At 66.0% G+C, this 18,598-nt stretch overlaps 1 protein-coding gene across 6 annotated transcripts in view; it reads left to right on the top strand.

Annotated features, from left to right (window-relative positions):
- Window positions 1–17,757, top strand: part of PTP4A3 (protein tyrosine phosphatase 4A3) — a 32,534-nt gene extending 14,777 nt beyond the window's left edge. For 2 of the 6 annotated variants that reach the window (XM_061438507.1, XM_061438510.1), the window contains exons 2-6: window positions 9,710–10,652; window positions 13,463–13,555; window positions 14,708–14,838; window positions 15,376–15,450; window positions 17,124–17,757. In XM_061438507.1, coding sequence (XP_061294491.1) covers window positions 10,548–10,652; window positions 13,463–13,555; window positions 14,708–14,838; window positions 15,376–15,450; window positions 17,124–17,241 — 522 coding nt within the window. In that variant the 5' untranslated portion in view covers window positions 9,710–10,547 and the 3' untranslated portion in view covers window positions 17,242–17,757. The other 4 variants (XM_061438506.1, XM_061438509.1, XM_061438505.1 and 1 more) reach the window with 4 other exon arrangements.
- The last annotated feature ends 841 nt before the right edge of the window (window positions 17,758–18,598 follow it).

The raw sequence follows: 18,598 nt of genomic DNA, 5'->3' as shown, positions 1-18,598 counted from the left end.
GACACCCCATGTCTGTGTGGGGGACCCAGGCAGCGTCAGGCCAGAGGGCTGGGGGGTTGCTGAAGAGGGCTTTGGGGGTTGGCTGAGGCACTGGGTAGTCACGATGGGCTGAACCTGGGTGACAGGCCCTTGGTGAAGGGCCTCCGTCTGGGGTGGTGGCCGGTGGGGACCAGAGGGGACCTAGCGATGGGGCAGGGAGGGGGAGGTTATGGGTGGCTGAATGCATGGCAGAGGGTAGGAACTGCCCCCATTGCTCACCGGGCGGGGTACAAGCAGAGCGTGGCCTCCCTCTGCCCCCAAGAAGTACAGGGCTAGGGGCTGGGTGAGCCTGAAATGCACACCCCACCCCAGCCCTGTGGGTTCCACCCTCCTGATGTCACCGCGACTGGGGCAACATCCTGGTGGGGGAGGGGCGAGTGACCCTGACCCTGGGAAGCAGGAACAGCCCTTCCCCCGCGGGCGGGGGTTCCCACTTCCCTAGTGCTTTTGTGGGCTCGGCTCCCAGGCCTGGGTGGGTGGGCTAGCCTGCCTGTGGGCTTTCTCCCCCACTTCCTTGCGGAGGAAACAGGACAACAGGAGGAACTGCACTGAGCTCAGAGGGGGCTCTGGGCAAACCTGGCTGCTCCCTGAGTAGGCTCGGGGGTTCCTGGGGGACTTCTTAGGTGGGGGGCAGACTGCAGAGGGCTGGGCTGTTTCTCTGAAGTTGCAGCGAGCTCCCCTCTGCAAGGAAAGGGCCCCGGGGGCCCCTTTCCAGCCCACAGCAGGCAGTGGGGAGCCAGGCCAGAGACCTGGGAAGCCCCCAGGCTGTGTCTGGGAGCGCCCACCCTGCCAGCCACAGGCCCGGGCTGGGCCTCTGACCCCTCCCCGCTGGCTCTGCTGCCGCCCACCTGCCCCGCCTGTCTCCTTCAGCTCTGCCTGCCGGCAGTTACAGGGCCCTGGGGACTGTCCTGCCCCCCAGTGGGCCCCAGAGCCTGGCCCACAGGGGAGGGGCTCTCCTGCCCTCTTCCCGAGACCGAGACCGGGGTGCCCGCCGTGAACTCTGACTTGTGTCCTGGCCCACCCCGCCTCCCTGCTTGGCCGCCGGGACTGCCCTGGGAGCCCGGATCCTTCCCGGGCTGCCCCTGCCTGAGCCCCCGCCTCCTGGGCTGGCGGGCGGTCCCAGGGCCTTTGACGTGGGGAGGGCGGGAGGCCAGGCCGGGGATAAAGCTGGGCTGGGGGCGCGGCCTCTGCAGGGCTCCAGGACTCAGGACGTGCGGGACAGCGAGTGAGTGTCTGGGGCTCCCGGCAGGCTCAGGTGGGTGGAGACTGGGATGTGGGCACTGTGGGGGCAGAGCCCAAGAGAGCACGGGGCCCCCGGGATCCCCAGGCCTTCCTGCTCATGCTTGTGGCTCAGCGGGGAGCCTCAGTGGTTTCCTCCGTCCAATGGGGCGAGGCGGGCCTTGTCCTTCCAGGCTCTGTGATGTTGCTGTGCGCCCTGGGCCTCTGGGGCGTGGCACCCCTGTCTCAGTGGTACAGGGTGAGGGTGAGCGGGACTGCTGGTCACACAGTCGGCAGAGGGACAGGGTCACGGTGCAGAGCAGGGCCCCAGGGCCAGCTGCATGGGGGGGGTGGTGTACAGCCTGGTTCTTCTGCCCCTTGGGTAGTGACCAAGACCCCCTGCACCCATGTCCTCTCTTGTTAGACAAGGGTCACGACACAGTGGCCACGTGGTTGGTCACGTGTCACCATGCTGGCGAGTGAAAGGAGGTGGCAGTCCTTGCCAGCCGGGGTGAAGGGGGCTGTCTGGGGTCACCCGGTCAGCAGGTGCCCTAGGGGGTGCTCTGGGGCTGGCGACAGCCTGACCCGCGTGCACCCACCGTGGTTGGTGCGGCCGTTAATGCGGATTTGGTCTCAGCCTCACAGTGACCAGCTGGGCCTCATCCAGCCCCCTTGTACCAAATGGATCAGGGAGGAGGAACCCCCAGCCCGGAAGTGAGGACCTCCTGGCCTTTGACTCCAGCTATCTTAGGGCTTCCTCAGAAAGCAGGTTCTCAACAAGCGGTAACTACCATCGTTAATGTTTACTGTTAACGGGTGGCAGCTTAGACTGTCAGCCCTTATTACCTTGGGTTTTAATAACCCCCTGAGGGGTTGGTGCTAACTGTGTTGAGCCCGAGAGCTGCTGGGCTCTGAGTTGAGGACGCGGAGCTGCTGACGCTGATGCTTGCTGCTGGGCCACTGTTGCGGCTGCACTGAAGGCCTCGTCTGTGTTAGCACGCCCCCGGGCCCGGGCTCCCAGCCGTGAGGTTCCCGAGACTCACTGGGGCGAAGAGAAGGAACCCGGGTCTCAGACAGCTCTGCTCTGCGTCTCCGTCTGGCCTCCATGTGGAACGGGGCACTCAGTCTTCCACCTCAGGTGGGGCGTGTGTAGGGTGAAGGCGATGGCGATGGTGGTGGTGGGCAGGTCCTGGACTGGCAAGCAGTGCTAGACGGGGCATGCTGTTCTCGCGGGGCTCAAGGGGGTCTGATGTGACCCCTCTCGGGGACCTGTGCAGTGCATGTGCGTCCTGAGTCTCTGCCCAAAGGCCACGTCCTGAGAGACCTTGTGTCTACCCCCTCACCCCCCGACCAGTGTTCTTTCTAACTCAGTCTATTAGCTGGTTGTATGTCCTGCCACCGACCCCCACCCCACCTGGGGTTGTGGAGGTTTGCTCACTTTTGACCCCCCCCAGTGTCCACCCCCGGAGGCAAGGGGGCAGTTGCAGGGGGGTGGTGCTCCCCTGGGGGAAGCCAGGGGAGGGGCGGCTGGGCCGTTGGCCGGTGTGGTCCAGGTGGGACCTGGTAGCCCAGTGACAGGTGGCACTGTGAAAATGCCACATTCTAACCCTGCAGGTGACAGCCTGGGAAACAGGCACTGGGGGAGTGAGGTCTCTTTGCGGTGACCCCAGGCTCAGTAATGCCAGCTGCACAGGGTTGGGGGGGCACTCCCAGCCCCTCTGGGCAGCCACCGTATTATCCAGCCCACCTGTGCTGGGCAGTCTGGGAGGTGGTTTCTCAGGGTGGGGGTTGGGGTGCAGAGGGGTGGCCAGACGCCCCATCGGGGCGGGGGTGGGGCAGGAGAGGGCAGGGCAGGCTTTTTGCATCTACTGGTGACTTCTTCCTTGTGTCCCCCAAGCTCAGCCTAGCACCCGGCAGTGGAGGGAGATGCTCAGTGAACGTTTGTGACTTGGGTGAATGAATGAATGAACGGATGCTGGCTCCCCTGTCCCTCTTGGAGGAGTCCTGAGGTCCAGGGTGGGAGTAGGGGAGGCTGCAGGCAGGACCCGGGGGCCAGACTGGGCTCAGAGCCAGGGCTGAGGCCTCAGGTGGGGGAGGGGTCCTGGTCAGTGGCGGGCGAACAGTAGGGCTTCAGGCAGCGGCAGGCAGCCCCGGGCTGCAGTCCCCTGCGTGCGGGCCACCGGGATGAGCTGCGGCCAGCGTGTCACCATGTGGCGGCACAGGCAGCCTGCCTGGGCAGCTGGAGCCGCCCCTTACACGCGCCACTGACCCTGCACGTACCCCTGCCGTGAGCCCCCGCAGGAAGAGCTGACCAGCACGTGGGAGACGGGGCTGGCTCCAGTGGAGGCCGGTGCCGTGGTGGGCAGAGGTGACTCCTGCAGGGCTCCTGGCAGTCCTGCTTCCCTGCTGCCCTGTCCCCTCGTTGGAGCTGCTGCCTGCTGGCCACAGAGGCCCCGTTTTCCAGCCATTAGTGCCCATGCGCCCTTGACCCGGCCGGGCAGGGCTTGTCATACCTTTATCCGATGAGGAGCTGGGGCCCCCAGGGGCAGGTGGTCCCAGACAGCGTCGGGCTCAACCCCAGACCCTGTGGGCAGGTCGGCCCTCTGTCCATCCCCTGCCCTCTCCTCTCACACTGGGCCCTTCAGGGGAGGCTCCAGGCCCCGCACGGTGAGGCCAGGCCAGCTGAGGCCAAGGTGGGGAGGGCCAGGGCCCCGGGAGCCCGGCTGTGGGGAGGCCAAACCCCTCACCTGGGTGCCTGCCTGGTGGTGCCATTGAGACCAGGGAGGCTTTGGGTGGGCCTGGTGGACTCGGGGTGGCCACGGGGTTCAGAAGACCTGAGGTGCCTGGTCTGAGTCACCTGGCTGCCTGCTCCGTGCCCACCACTGGTGACGGCCAGGCTGGGGCCCAGCAGCCTCACCCACACCCACCCACCTGCTCCTGAGTCCACAGTGGTGCTGTGGCCCGCCTGGGCCATGCTGGGGGCTGATGGCATGTGGGTGCCGGCCACTTGGGTTGACAAGCTTGCACCACGTCCCGGAGGCACCATTAAACCCGGTGTGGTGAGGGCAGCCCTGTGCAGCGTCTGGGGGCACTGTGTTTGCAGCCCTCTTCTCATCCCCAGATCCTGGCAGAGAACAGGTGCCTTCCCCGGGTGGAAACTCAAGCCTGCTCCTAACAGCTCTGCTTCCAGGTCAGAGCCTGGGCGCCTCTTGACCGGCTTGGAGCTGGCACCACTGGAAAGTGGCTTCCCCTCCTGGCAGTGTCACCACTTACAGAGGAGGTCTCAAGCTCCAGAGAGAGCAAGTGACAGCCCCAGGCCGCACGGAGTCGGGGCGGCTGGTCAAGCCCTGATGGTGAGCTTGCCTGTCGCCCTCCCCGGCCAGTTCTTCCAGGAAGCCTTCCCTGACCACCCGATCCTCCAATTCTGCCCTCCACAGCGCCTGCTGTGCTGGCTTATTCTGCTCTGCAGGGTGCCTCCTGCTGGGCCCCATCCAGGAGGCCCTAGAGGGGGCGGACGCATAACTCGGGGAGCTGCCCAGCGTGGAAGGTGCCACCAAAGAGCAGCGAGCCCCCCGTCACCAGAGGTGTGCAAGCTGGTGATGAGCTGGCGTGGGTGACCTCTGAGGTTCCTCTGGACTTCAGGGGCTGCGATCCCGTGATGGTTTCTGGATGGTGCCCAGATCTGGAGCTCTGCCCAGGACGTTGGGTCATTTGTTCCTTCCACAACAAGTGGGGGGCCTCCTGGTGCCAGGTCCTGTGCGGAGGAGGCGGGTGGAGTTGAGCCCCTCCTTCCGGACACACGTTCCCCGGGGGGTGGGGAAACTGCTCTGAAGGGTTTGTGGCTGCAGGGAGGGCAGGTGGCCGAACTTGGTCAGTGAGGGGGCTGGACCCTTGGTGCTGTGGGCGCAGGAGTGGGGGGCTCTGGGGAGATTCCCCGGGGGTGGGCGTGGGCTCGGCCTGTTGGGTCCCCTCCCCTCCCCCAGGCAGCAAGTAGACTTGGGATTGTCTGGGAGGATTCCAGGAACGGCTCCTGCCCTGATAAAAATAGACTTCTCCGAAGGGCTTGGGATGGTGCCAGGCCAGCAGGTGCCCCCCAGGCCTGGCCAGAGCGGGTGCCCCCAGTGAGGGGGGGGACAGGGGTGCTGGTTTGCGGGCTCAGCAGTCTGGTGGGCTCTGGGTCCTGGGTGTAGGTCCACAAAGCTGATGGGACCTCTCAGCTTGTATGGATGGGGATGCAGTGTGGCGTGGCATGAGAGCAGCTTGCCCAGGGGTCCTCTCTCCAGAGGGTCAGGGTCTCCGGGGGTCAGCAAAACTCAGCCCAACTTTGGTTCTTCTGCTTGTCGGCGGTGTGACTCAGGTTAAGTCCCTCGACCCCTCTGAGCTGCTATTTTATTAATAGAGTGTGGCTGATGGGCTTTGCTCATGGCATGCAGCATCCAGCACGGTGTCTGAGGGGACAAGCTCTCAGGAAGTCATCCAGGTGCGAGACTGGTGGGGCCCTGAGTGCCCAGAGCTGGCCTTTAGGAAGAGGCTGCTGGAAGCTGGGCCCTAAGAGCACTGGATGGGTGTCCTGGGCCAAGCCCACCTTGGTTCTGGGTGGAGGAGCCCTTGCCCTGGGGCTCCTGAGCTGGTGGCAGGGGCCTGGCTTGGCTGGGGCGGGGCTCTGGTCGGCCTTTCTGCCCTGGACACGGCTGTCCTCTCCTTGCCTCTGCCTGCTCGCCTGGCAGGGGTGGGGGAGCGCGGGTTCCCGGGCCTGGCTGACACTCTGGGTATGTGTGTGGGGAGAGCCTGGGACCCGGCCCTGCTCTGGGCTGGGCCCCCGGCCAGTTCCTCCCACCCCGCCCCTGCGGCACTGACCGATGATTGCAGGGGCCAGGCTGGCTGGCTGGGAGCTGGGCTCAGAGCCGGGTTCCCAGCGAGGCAGGGCCTCTGGGGACCCTGTGTGCTGGGGGCTCTACCCACCCTGCTCCACCCCCTTCTGTGGGCCCCTGGGCTGGCCAGGGCAGGTACATGGTTGCCTGTGGTGCCCGGCTGCGCGCTCTTGGGGCTCACAGTCTGGGGAGCGCGTGTACTCCTGAGCTGGTGCTTCCGGGAGGTGAAGCCAGCACCCTGCTGGGGGTTCAGGCCTGGGCCCAGGGGAGGGTTTCCCATCACAGAGCGCCTCCTGGGGAGGGGACATGTGCACTGAGCACTGGAGGATGAGCGGGAGGTGGAGACCCTCCCTAGGTGATGACTGCCTCCTCGAGTGTCCCCCTGCCTCAGTTTCCCCACCTGCATACTGGGGGGTTGGGGGGGAGGGAGTGATGGCAGCACCCCCAGGGGTGTGTCGAGGGTTCAGTGAGGGACAGCAGGGTCGGTCACACAGTAGGTGCTCAGGAAGTAGAGAGGTCCTGGGGTTTGAGGCTGGAGAGCTGGGCAGGGCTCTGAGCAGGGCCAGACCAGGTGTCGGTCACCATCCTTCATCCTGTGGGCGTCAGCTTCTGGAGCCCACCCGGGCCACGAGGCACCCTCCTTTCCGTAGCTCGCCATCCGGACCTGCACCGAGGTCCCCGCCAGGGCCCCGGCTCCAGCTGAGCTCCTCCTGACCTGGGGCAGCGCCGGCTCCCTGCTGGGGGAGCCGCTGGAGGGTTCAGGGCACGGCGGGAGGAAGGCGGGGTGCGCGGGCAGCGCCCCCGCCCTTGCGTTTCCCCTTCCTCCGCCGGCGCTTCCTCTCCCGGCCCGGCCCTCTTTGTTTGCCCCGGCGTGCGGGCTGGCCTGTGGTTATATTTAGGCGGCAGGTGTGGGAGTCACTACCAGCAGGGTCGCCCGCTGGTCACGGCCACGACGCCCACGTGATGCCCGGGCGCTATAAATAGCCCCCCCGCAGCCCGGCCGCCGGGCGTCCGCGGGGAGGCCGGCGCGCCCCGCGCACTGAGTCTCGGCCGCCGCGCCCCGGCCCTGCCCGGCCCCACGCGAATGGAGGCAGCGGCAGGACGCTTGCCCGCCGGTGAGCCGGGGCGCGAGGGCGGGGGGCGTGCCGGGAGGACCCCAGCCCCGCCCTGGGGAGGAAGCCGTGCCCTCAGAACGAGCCCCTCCCGCACCCACCCTACGGTGCGTGCTGCGGGACAGGGGGTCGCCGCCCACCGCCCCACCCGCGCCCTCCCAGCCCGATCCTGCGCACGGTGCTCCCACACACCCCCCGCTTAGCTCTCCTGGGACCCCAATGAACCCTGGCCCTGCAGCCTTCCCCCATGTCAGACAGGGTCCCGGGTCCACGGAGGCTGGCACTCTGGAAGCCCTCTGGAGTCAAACTCCAGCTCCTCGGTCAGCTGTGCCACTGGAACTTGAGGCTGGGAACTCCCATGGGGAGCTCTTCCCGGGCCTGGCCTGCTCAGGGCCCTGGAAGGTCCCCCAGCCCGCCCTGGCCTGTTTACTTGTCTGCGAACAGGGGCCAGGCGGGGCCCTCTCCTAATGGGTCTGGAAAGGAGGACTGTCAGGGACATAGCAGAGAGCTCAGAGCCTCGTGCTGGGCAGCTGGGGCCCCAGGACAGCCGTGTGGGGCTGGTGGTGGGAAGGCAGAGGGAGGGGCCTCGTGCTTCCAGGAGGGCTCCTGTGTCCCGGGGTGGAGGTGAGGGTGGGTGTGAGGGGTACCGGCTGGTGGACTTGGCTCAGCCCTGCCTGGGGGCCTGCTCGGTGACCTCACAGTGGGGCTGGTGTGGTTAGGAAGAGGGGCTCTGCCACAGGGGGAGGCCGCAGGCCTGGTTGAGCCTGGTGGGACAGCCTGGGGGCAGCAAGGGGGCTTTCACTGTTTCCCTCTCACCTGGGGGTGGGGCCCTAGACGTTGAGGAGACAAGTCGGGTGTCTGGCAAGACCCCAGCCCAGCTGGGCCGTGATCTTGGTCCAGCCTCAGCCCAGACCCTGACCCCATTCCATCTAGGGCCCTGACCCCTGCCCCCAGCCAGCCTGACCCTGGGCCCCTGCCTGCAGGTGACAGGTTTCACATGGGTAGGACTGTGGGGTGGCTCTCCAGGGACGCTGGCAGGAGAGCCAGGCCGTCTGCCCTTGCCCACAGGGTCTCCCCAGGTGTCCAGAAGGTTGGGAGGTGGCGGGTTGGGCCCTCGGGAGAGGCCTGTCGTCCTATGGCTTCCCAGGGCCCCTTCCCTCCCTTCCCTCTGTAAACAGGCATGCCCGGGGACCTCCCGCAGCCCCAGGAGGGCAGGTTCTCACGTGCTGTTCAGGGCGCCTGGCGGCTGGCTCTTTCCTTGCCTGCACTCGGAGTGGAAGCGCGCTCTGGGATGGTGCGCGGTCCCTTCTTCCTGCCTTTGACCTCCTCCCTGGGGACCCCCACGTAACCTTCCTGAACCGGGCGGGGCAGAGTGTGAGCCTGGAGCATCTGTGGAGCCGCCCGCTGCCCCCACCCCACTGTGTCTGGGTCCCAGCTGCAGGCCCGGTCTGCACCCTGGCTGAGGCTCCAGGGGCCCAGCCGGCCTGGTGGGCAGCTGGGGAAGGGGGTGCTGGGCGGGGCAGAGGTAAGAGGTGTTGGCTGGGTGGATGAAGGACCTGCCCGGTAAGCAGGTGTGGATTCTGACAGCGGGGCCAGGCTGAGCCCAGTGGCTGGAGGGGTCTGCTGACCACTGGGTTGTGCCAGAAGGGCATTGGGGGCATCTTCTCTGGCCCCTCAGTTTGCAGATGGGGAAACCGAGGCTAGTGACGTGCTCAAGGTCTCCCAGCCTGTGCGTGGGGGTGGGAGTGGGGCTCATTGCTCCTGTTGGGGCCCCTGGCCCTGGGCTTTTGGGGCCTAGAGAGGGAGAGACAGGCCTGGAGGTGCTTGGCGGCCATCTCTGGGGCCCAGCCATGCCCCTCCTTGAGGCCCTGTCATGGTGAGACCCCAGTCCCGGCACCTGTGTGGTCACCACCTTGGCAAGCACCTGGCGGCCAGCCCCGGCCTGCAGGCTCCTGTGGGCTGTCCCTGCTTCTTTGAGCTCCTGGGGGGCAGTGGCTTGTTTGCTTCCATCTTGTGGTCAGCCCTGTGGGTGAGTGGTGGACAGTGGCCCGGGGCAGAGGCTGACCAGAGCCTCCGGTTTCCATGGGGGAGCCCTTGATAGACGTGTGAGGTGGCTCGTGTCTGTGGGGGGTGCTGCCACGCCGCCCCCACCCCCCACTGTGCTCTGTCACCGTGGCCTCTGTGCCGGAGCCCCTTCCCCCGAGGACCGGGGGTGCTCCAGAGTGATCTGGGCTCAGAGACTCCGCAGAGGCCAGAATTCCACGGAGGAGGGGGCTGACCGTCTGATGGCGGGGGCGGGGCGTTGTGGAGGGGCCCGGGCTTCGAGGGGTGGCTCTGTCATCACAAATGCCTTGAAATTGTGTGTCGGGGTTCAGCACACTCGTGGTTTCCCTGAGGGGGAAACCGAGGCCCGGTGAGGGAGGGGCACGGGCCGGGACCCCTTTTCATTGCCTTCTCCCCCCTCCCCAGATGCTGCCTGCCGCTGACCAGCCTGGGATTTATGGAGAGGCCCTCGGGGGGCAGCCCTGAATACTGCCGCGCCCAGCATCCGCACCGCGCCCGCTGCTGAGGCCCCCACGCCTCCGGCCTCACCATTGCCCTCGCCCGCTCATGGCCCCCGCCACCTGGCCCGGGGCTGGCTCTGCGGCCTGAGCCCCCCGCCCCGTTCCAGGACTTGCCGTACCCCAATGGGGTAACGTGACGGAGGCCCCGCGTCACTGCCGCCCGCTGTCCGCCTGCGGCCGCTGCCTGCCATCCCCACCCCACGGCGGCCCCGTTGGTTCAGTTTCAAGTTCGTTCTGCCTTTAAATCCTTGGCGTCTGGGGCCTTGGAGCAGAGTGGCCCTCTAGCCGTCCACCGATGCCGAGGGGGGTGTCCCCGGCAACAGGCGCAACGCTGGCCACGGCTTCGGCAGCCGGATTCACTTTGGGCTTTTTAAAGTTTTTTTTGCTGAGGTTTTTGGTGGTGGTTATTTCTGCTTTTGCCCCCTAGTAATCCTCCAGCCTTGAGAGGCAGGAGCTTGGACTCGGCCCGTTTTACTTCTGGGGGTTCTTTTGTTCTTTCTGTGTTGTAAAGTGTTGGGTTTTCTTTTTTTAATCATCCACCCGTGATCCGGGCAGCATCCTCCCCCCACCCAAGTATTTGCACAATATTTGTGCGGGGTCTGGGAGGCAGGTTTTTTTTTTTTTTTTTTTTTAAGCATTTTCTTTCTCTTGGACAAGCACAGGGATCTCGTGCCCCTCAGGTTCTGGGGGGTGGTGGGCCCTTATTGCGTTCACATCCCCAGCCCCATCTGCGGGCAGCAGCTATGGCGCGGATGAACCGGCCGGCCCCTGTGGAGGTCAGCTACAAGAACATGCGCTTCCTCATCACGCACAACCCCACCAATGCCACCCTCAGCAGCTTCATCGAGGTGAGCATCCGGCACGCCTCATGGCCAGGCTGGGGGCCTGCGAGTGAGAGGAGAGCTTGGGATGACAGGCCCCCTGGGAGTGGCACACGAGGGTGTGTGTGGGGCTGGGGTCTGAGGGCTGTGGGGGTCAGTGGGGTGGGCAGTGGGACCCGTGCCGCATGAGCAGAGACAGGTGCGGAGGTAGGAGGTGAGACAGGTCTCGCTTCCTCAAGACGTCCCTGTGTCTGGTGCGGTCCCGAGCCCTTTGATGGCCATCTGGCCTCTGTACAGAGGCTGAGCAGGAGGAGAGGGGGGTGGTGGTCCCCCCAGGAGAGGACCGGCTGCTTAAACAGCCTGGAGAAAGCAGAGCGGGGACAGGGCATGAAGGCCAGCTCCACAGCCAGCCCAGGCTGCGGGAAGCCCATGGGCTCCAGGGACTCCTTGGGTTGGAACCCGGCTGGGAGCTCTCAGCACAGGTATCTGTGTGAGGAAGGGCTGGGCAGCAGTCCAAGCCAGTCATAGAAGAGAGTGACCACTGTACCCCGAGAGCCAGCTGTTGAACTGTCTGCTGCTCGTGGCCCCGGCAGACGGAACCAAATGTTTGCAGAGCCTGCCGTTCTCCGCGGGGCTCCTGGAGGAGACTGGCCTCTGCAGTGCTCCTTGCTGTTTACAGAGCCTGTGACTGTGTGCTGCGCCTTTTGTGACCTCAGACCTCCAGCCATTCCCTCTGCAACAAGATATAAGCCTCTCTGAGTGCTCCTTATGGTTGAACAGGGGCCTGGACACAGGAGGACTTCAGCAACTGTGTAGACGCTAGACTATGGAGGGAGGCAGTGGGCACCCTGCCGTCGGGAGACCTGGACTCTAGACATTGAGTCCACAGGGGACCCTGTGGAGGAGGGCTGTCCCCCTTCATGGCCCATGATTGGGGTCAGGGCTCAGAGTGTGACCAGTGTCAGGAGTCAGAGTGTGAGCAGGGTCAGGGCTCAGTGTGAGCAGGGTCAGGGCTCAGTGTGACCAGGCTCAGGGCTCAGAGTGTGGCCAGGGTCAGGGTTCAGAGTGGGACCAGTGTCAGGGCTCAGGGTGTGACAGGGCCCAGAGTGTGACCAGGGTCAGGGCTCAGAGTGGGACCAGGGTCAGGGCCCAGTGTGGGACCAGGGTCAGGGCCCAGAGTGTGACCAGGGTCAGGGGTCAATGTGGGACCAGGGTCAGGGCCCAGTGTGGGACCAGGGTCAGGGGTCAATGTGGGACCAGGGTCAGGGCCCAGTGTGGGACCAGGGTCAGGGCCCAGAGTGTGACCAGGGTCAGGGGTCAGTGTGGGACCAGGGTCAGGGGCCCCATGTGGGACCAGGGTCAGGGGTCAATGTGGGACCAGGGTCAGGGCCCAGTGTGGGACCAGGGTCAGGGGTCAGTATGGGACTAGGGTCAGGGGTCAGTGTGGGACCAGGGTCAGGGCCCAGTGTGGGACCAGGGTCAGGGCCCAGAGTGTGACCAGGGTCAGGGGCCAGTGTGGGACCAGGGTCAGGGGCCAGTGTGGGACCAGGGTCAGGGCCCAGTGTGGGACCAGGGTCAGGGGTCAGTGTGGGACCAGGGTCAGGGCCCAGTGTGGGACCAGGGTCAGGGCCCAGAGTGTGACCAGGGTCAGGGGTCAGTGTGGGACCAGGCTTAGGGCCCAGTGTGGGACCAGGGTCAGGGCTCAGAGTGAGACCAGGCTCGGCTCAGAATGGGACCAGGGTCAGGGCTCAGTGTGGGACCGGGCTCAGGGCTCAGAGTGGGACCAGGCTCGGGGCTCAGAGTGGGACCAGGCTCAGGGTCAGAGTGGGACTAGGGTCAGGGCTCAGTGTGTGACCGGGGTCAGGGCTCAGAGTGGGACAGGTGTCAGCACTCATTCTGTCATGAGGTCTGGACCCAGCCTGGTCTGGGGGGCAGCACCCTCGGCTTCAGGCCCAGAGGAATCTTTGGTGCCCCTTTGGCTCAGAGCCCTGCTCCGCCCCCTGCACTGCTCCTGCCCCACCCATGCCCCGCCCCTGCCCCACCCCTGCCCCTGCCCCTGCCCCGCCCCCTGCTCCCTGCATTCTCAGAATAGCTCTGTGCTCTCCTCTCTGTGTCCAGTGTCCCTGTCGCATGATGAGCAAGGTCCAGCGACTGATTCCTCACTGCTCCTAAAATAGCTGCCGGGAGCAGGTGGGGGTGGGTGCACGTGGACCCCATGCAGCAGAACGCCCCCACCCCGGCGTATAAATATCCCTGCGCTGGCTGTGAACTGCCTTGACCTTTCCCCGGGTAGCTTGGGCCTTCCCCACTGGTGTATGGGGCTTGGCTCCCTCCTGGGCGCCCTCTGGGCAGGTGCCCACCCTCCCCGCCCCGAGGTGCCCCTCCCCTGAGACTTGAAGGCCCCCGTGCGGGGTCTGGGGTCTGGCTCTGCCCCTGGGTGGACCTGTCCCTGCAGCCTGGGCTGGGAGGGCTGCTCAGAGCAGGACCACGTGGGGGCTCACGTGTGGGCTCTGGTGTCCTTGCCCTGCCTGGGGACCCAGGAGCTTGGTCTGGAAGTTGCTGGTGTGCTCTGGGGTCCCAAGCATCCGAGAGGAGGGAGATTGTGCTGGAAGTTGGGCTCCCAGCTGTGTCGCCTCAGTGGTGATGCGGGTGGGTGGGTCACTCTGCCTGCCACGGGGTGAGCCCAGGGACACTCGCCCCAGAAGCATCAGGAAGAGCTGTCCCACCCCTGCAGGTCCCTGAGCCGCTGGCGATTCACGCTGGGCCCCACCTTTGTGTCCCGTTGAGGGCCGTGGGGTCCCCCACCCAGCCGCCTCTCCCTCCTCCCTCCCTGCCAGGACCTGAAGAAGTACGGGGCCACCACCGTGGTGCGCGTGTGTGAGGTGACCTACGACAAGGCCCCGCTGGAGAAGGACGGCATCACGGTTGTGGTGAGGGCTGCGTGCGGCAGCGTGGGGGATGGCTGGGCCCGGGCGGGGAGGCAGGTGTGTGTGGCCTTGCTGTGCGCCCGGCTGCCCCGCAGTGTCTTTGCGCAGGCTGCATCTCTAGAGCGTCGGCGCTGTCTCACCGCGCTGGGCGTCTGGTCCTTGTCGCCAGGCAGCGGGCGCCTCCCAGGGGGTGGGCTGGGTGCACCTGGCGGGTCCCTGGGGAGGCTCTCCCGAGGCTGTGGGGAGGGACCCTTGGGCGGTTTCCTTGGTCCCTGGTAGTGGGGACCGGCGTCCAGGCAGCAGGCCCCGTGGGATGGGCCACGTGGTACCTGCCCTGTGGGGAGGCCCCTGAGCCAGGTGACGGTGACGAAGGTGGTGAGAGGCGCCGGAGCCTTGGGATGGACAGGCCTGTCCCTTCCCCGCTGAACGACCCGGGGTCCTCCCGTCTAGAGCGGGGTGCCTGAAGGGCTCCAGGTGAACGCTGTAAAGTAGCCCGGAGCACAGGGGTCAGCGCTTTCCCACGCCTCCCCTGCGGCAGGAAGGGCTTTGGGTTAGACACACAGTTGCCAGGCAGACCCTTGTCCTCCAGGGCCCCTCCAGGGGTGCTGAATCTGGAGTCTGGGAACAGGATCAGATGCCTGGGTGCCTGGCCTCGGTGGACACATGGATGCACCCCTGGTGCCAAGCAGTGCTGATTCTGGGGCGGCCCCTCTGCCCCGCGTGAATGTGCTCCGTGGGAAGTGCACGGTCTCCAGCCTCAGGCCGGCCTGCTCTGTGCCGCTGTGCTGGGGGCTGGGAACATAGACAGGCCTGTGTCAGCCACATTCATGGACCAGGCCTCTTGGGTCTGTGGGCCCAGAACGGCTCAGGCTGGGTGAGTTTAGAACCACAGCGTGGACTGACGAGAGGGGAGAAGGGCTCCCGGGGCTGCCCCCCAAAAAGAGCAGCGTGTTCTGGGAAGGCTTCCTGGAGGAGACGATGGGAGGAGCCTTGCAGGGGGGGGTGCTCTCTGGGGCCTGTGCCCCGACCGTCACCCTTCGGGGGGCTCCCGATATCCTCCTTGCTTGTCAGAGCGCCCATGGGCAGGCTGGCCTGGGCCCCAGCTCTCACCCCACCTTCAAGTTGGGGTTCCTCACGGGCTGCTGCCTCCTGCAGGACTGGCCGTTTGATGATGGGGCACCCCCGCCTGGCAAAGTGGTGGAGGACTGGCTGAGCCTGCTGAAGAACAAGTTCTGTGATGACCCCGGCAGCTGCGTGGCTGTGCACTGCGTGGCTGGCCTGGGGCGGTGAGCCAGTGGGGCAGGGCAGCTGGCTTGAACTTGGGGACCTCTTGGCCTGGCTTGCCGTCAGGCGTGGGTGCTGAGCCCACATCATGTGACTTCCTTCTGGGGGTTGGGGGGCAGAAGTTCTTCCCAAAGTCTGACCCTGCTCCCCGCTGCTGTGGCCGGGACTTTGTGCGGGAAGGAGCTGACAGCCCTGCCCCTCCCCAGACACAAAGACCCCACACCTGCCAGCTAGTCATGGGAATTGTGAATGTGGTTCGTAACCGAGAGTCAAGCTCTCATCCACGGGCAGACCCGAGCCCAGCACTTTGCTCTCCCTCCTTCAGCCCTCCCACTTACACGTTTATACATGAGGAGCCTGAGGCACAGAGGTGGCCTTGCCCACCTGGGGCCACACAGCAGGTGCAGGCGGAGCCTGTGCCCTCCATGGGGCGGGAGCGCCACTGGGGAAGCCTGGGCCGCCCCAGGCCCCGAGGGGGAAGGCGTCGGGGAGGGCGTGGGTGCCCGGGCCTGGGTGACCTGGCCCTGCCGTCCGCCCAGGGCTCCCGTCCTCGTGGCGCTGGCCCTCATCGAGAGCGGGATGAAGTATGAGGACGCCATCCAGTTCATCCGACAGTGAGTGGCTGGTGGGGAAGGGTGCTGGTGGGTGCAGGGGGTCCTTATCCTTCCCTCCCTACCCCGCAGGGGCCCAGGGCCCCGCCAGGAGGCACTCCTGACCCCTGGCCCCGTGCCATCCTCTGAGGCCTTCCCCAGTTCAGGGCAGCCTCCTGTGGTACCAGCGTACCCCTCAGGCTGCCTAGCCCCGACTGAGGACGGGTCCCTGTGTGTGGTCTGCTCCCCAGACTGGGAGCAGAGAGTGAGGAGAGGCTACACACAGTGCCTGGCTGGTCCCCTCTCTGGGGCCCATGGCTCCTTCAGCCTGGGGTGCATCAGTCCGCACTGGCCCTGCGGTGCTGAGTAACAGGCCGGTCCAAACCCATCTTTGACACAGGGAGCTGGGGCAGACACCTCTTTAAGCCTCCAGCACTCCTGACGTGGGGTGTCACTCCCCTCAGCTCTTGGGAGAGGAGGAACCCCCAGAAGCCATCCAACCCAGCCCAGCAGTGAAAGGAGCCCCCCCGTGCCACCTGCCCCAGCTGCCCCAACCCCCCCGGGACAGCCGACACCCCAGGATCTTTCAGGACTGCCCTTCTGAAGCCCTGGCCCCTGGGCCCTCTGCGCCCCATTCTCAGCCCCCATGGAGGTCTCCCAACCTCCTCTCCTTGGGGGGAGGGGGCTCCTGTCTGCTGCTGCCCCCAGGAAAGGAGCCCTGGTGGAGCAGGGTCCCGGGGTGGCAGCAGGGACAGTGGGGTGGGCACAGAAGACCTGAGCCCGCCCCCAGCCCACCCATTGTGAGTGTGTATGTGTGAGACTCGTGCACCGTCCGTGCCTGGGTGTCTTCTTGTGCTGCTCCCCCGACGACAGTTCCCAGGGCACAGCCATCTCTTTCTCCCAGAGGCAGGCTTGTTTACCAGTCAGGCGGCCAGCCCTGCGTGTGCCCGCAGGAGCTCTGGCCTCCTCGGGACCCTGGCACGTGTGCACACACACCAGGCACACGGTTTCTCTCCGTGAGCCTGTGTGCAGCTCTGTGCCTTGGCACAGATCTGAGGCGGCCCCAGGGTAAGGGCCAGGCCTTCACCGTCACCTCTGCCCCACGTACCTGAGCCTGCGGTTCCCTAGTTCCAGGCCTGTGACTGGGGGCTGGGCCCAACCTGGTGACTCAGAGCAGCACAGGCTTGCTCCTCCCCGGCCCACGCATCATTGACCAGTGCCAGTCCACAGCCACGTCCGAGGTCTCGGGCGGTGGGGACCTCTGGAAGTGCCTGGTGGGCAGTGCTAGGTACCCCCACACCCAGGCACCTGAGGACCACCTCCTGTCTCCTCTCCTCTCCCTCCCAGCCAGCCGGCATGCCAGGCTCCAATCCCCATGGGCTCTGCTTTCGGGGGGTGGGTGGTGGTACCCAGGTAAACACGCGGGCCTTGGAGGGTGGGGACCTTGGGGTTGGGGAGGTGAGGCGGTCAGCCTGGAGGAGCGATAGCCAGGTGACCTGAACGTCAGCGGCGGTGGCTGCAGTGACAGTGATTCTGGCGGAAGGAACAGGCCGGGCAAAGGCCCAGAGGTGGGAGGGCTCTGTGGGTCACGGGGACCCACTCCAGCCCCTCTCGCCTCTGGGGCCTGCAGCTCTGGGGCAGGGTGGGCGGCCGAGCCTGGGTCCTACCTGACCCCCACCCCGGTCCCGTCTGCCCAGGAAGCGGCGCGGAGCCATCAACAGCAAACAGCTCACCTACCTGGAAAAATACCGGCCGAAGCAGAGACTGCGGTTCAAGGACCCCCACGCGCACAAGACCAAGTGCTGCATCATGTAGCTCAGGCCCTGGGCACCCGGCGCGGGCTCAGCAGGGCTCCCGCCACGGGCCGCCCTCTGCCCTTTGCTCCCAGCCCCCTGGCACACCTGCCCCCACACCCCTCGCGGATGTCTTCTGTCTCTGCTCCCTCCCTCTGTCCACCCAGCAGGTGTGTGTGTGTGTGCATGCACACGTGTGCATGTGCGTGCACCGCTGTCTGGTCCAGTCTTCCTTTGGTCTTTGCCCGCGTGTCTGTCTCTCTGTGCCCTGAGCCCTCACTGTCCCTCTGAGGCTTAATCCCCCCCCCAATCTCCCTGCCCTATGTCCCTGGCTGTCCTGTTAATGCCCTGCCCACACCGCCTCCGGGCAGCTCTCCTTCCTGGCCGGTTTGTTTGGGGGCTGGTGTATTTTTTAACCACTGGGCCCAGCCCCTTGTCTGTGGCCCCTCACCCTGACCTGTTCTTGGCACCTTAAATTATTGGGTCTGGGGCAGTCAGGTGTTCTGGACACTCGAAGGCAATAAAACCAGACCCTGTGGCTGTGTGTGCCTGGAGAACGGGGTGTGGGCGGCCTTGGGGGGCTGGCGGGACCCAGGGATGCTGCGGGGCGCGTCCCCTCCTGCCGGCTGTGCTTGGCCGCCCCCTGGCGTCCACGCTGGGTCCCTGCACTCCCTGCCTCAGGGTGGGGCCGTCCCAGATCAAACACATCAGGGGCTGAGGCCCGAGTGGGCTCTGCCCAGTTGCCCTGTTGCTGTGTTGGGGGCCGGGTCACTGGCATTGCCCCCGTGCGGGACAGGATGGGTCACTTGGTAATTATTCTGGGCCATGTGTCCGGCGGGGTGGCTTCCTCATCCTGCCCCCTACTAAGTGTCCTGACTTCAGTCTTAGAAGCCCAGAGAAGGGAGGGGGTGATGGTGCCCACTGGGCTTGGGGTGGAGGGACACGCCGACTCCTCACCCCGGAGCGGGGAGGGGAAGCTGGAGGGGTGGAGGGTGACCCCGGGGTTCCTGGGGTGAAAGGTCAGAGTGTGTTGGGGGCTGGGCCTGCTGGAGGGCACAGATGTTGCCCTGCTCCGTGAGCAGTTCTGCTCTCGCAGAGCTGGGGGCCAGCCCCTCCCTGGGGCAGGTTGGCCGCACCTTCCCGGGTGGGATGGTGGCCCACCCACCAGGTCTCAGGCCCTGTCTCCCGCCCCTGGCCTGCTGTGGCCAGCCTGGCAGTCAACTGTTGCTGCTGGTTATTGGGGCACCTCTTGTGTGCCCGGGTCTAGAGCCTTCCACCCTGCTGGTAAGGCCTGTGCTCCCTCAACTTCAGGCTTCACCTGTCTCGGTTCCCCCTGGGGGTTTATCCAGTCACCATTGGCTGCAGAAGCCTCTGGGGCC

The sequence above is a fragment of the Bos javanicus genome, chromosome 14 (genome assembly GCF_032452875.1).
Source record: "Bos javanicus breed banteng chromosome 14, ARS-OSU_banteng_1.0, whole genome shotgun sequence".
NCBI lineage: Eukaryota > Metazoa > Chordata > Mammalia > Artiodactyla > Bovidae > Bos > Bos javanicus.
This window is presented reverse-complemented; position numbering and strand designations above follow the sequence as displayed.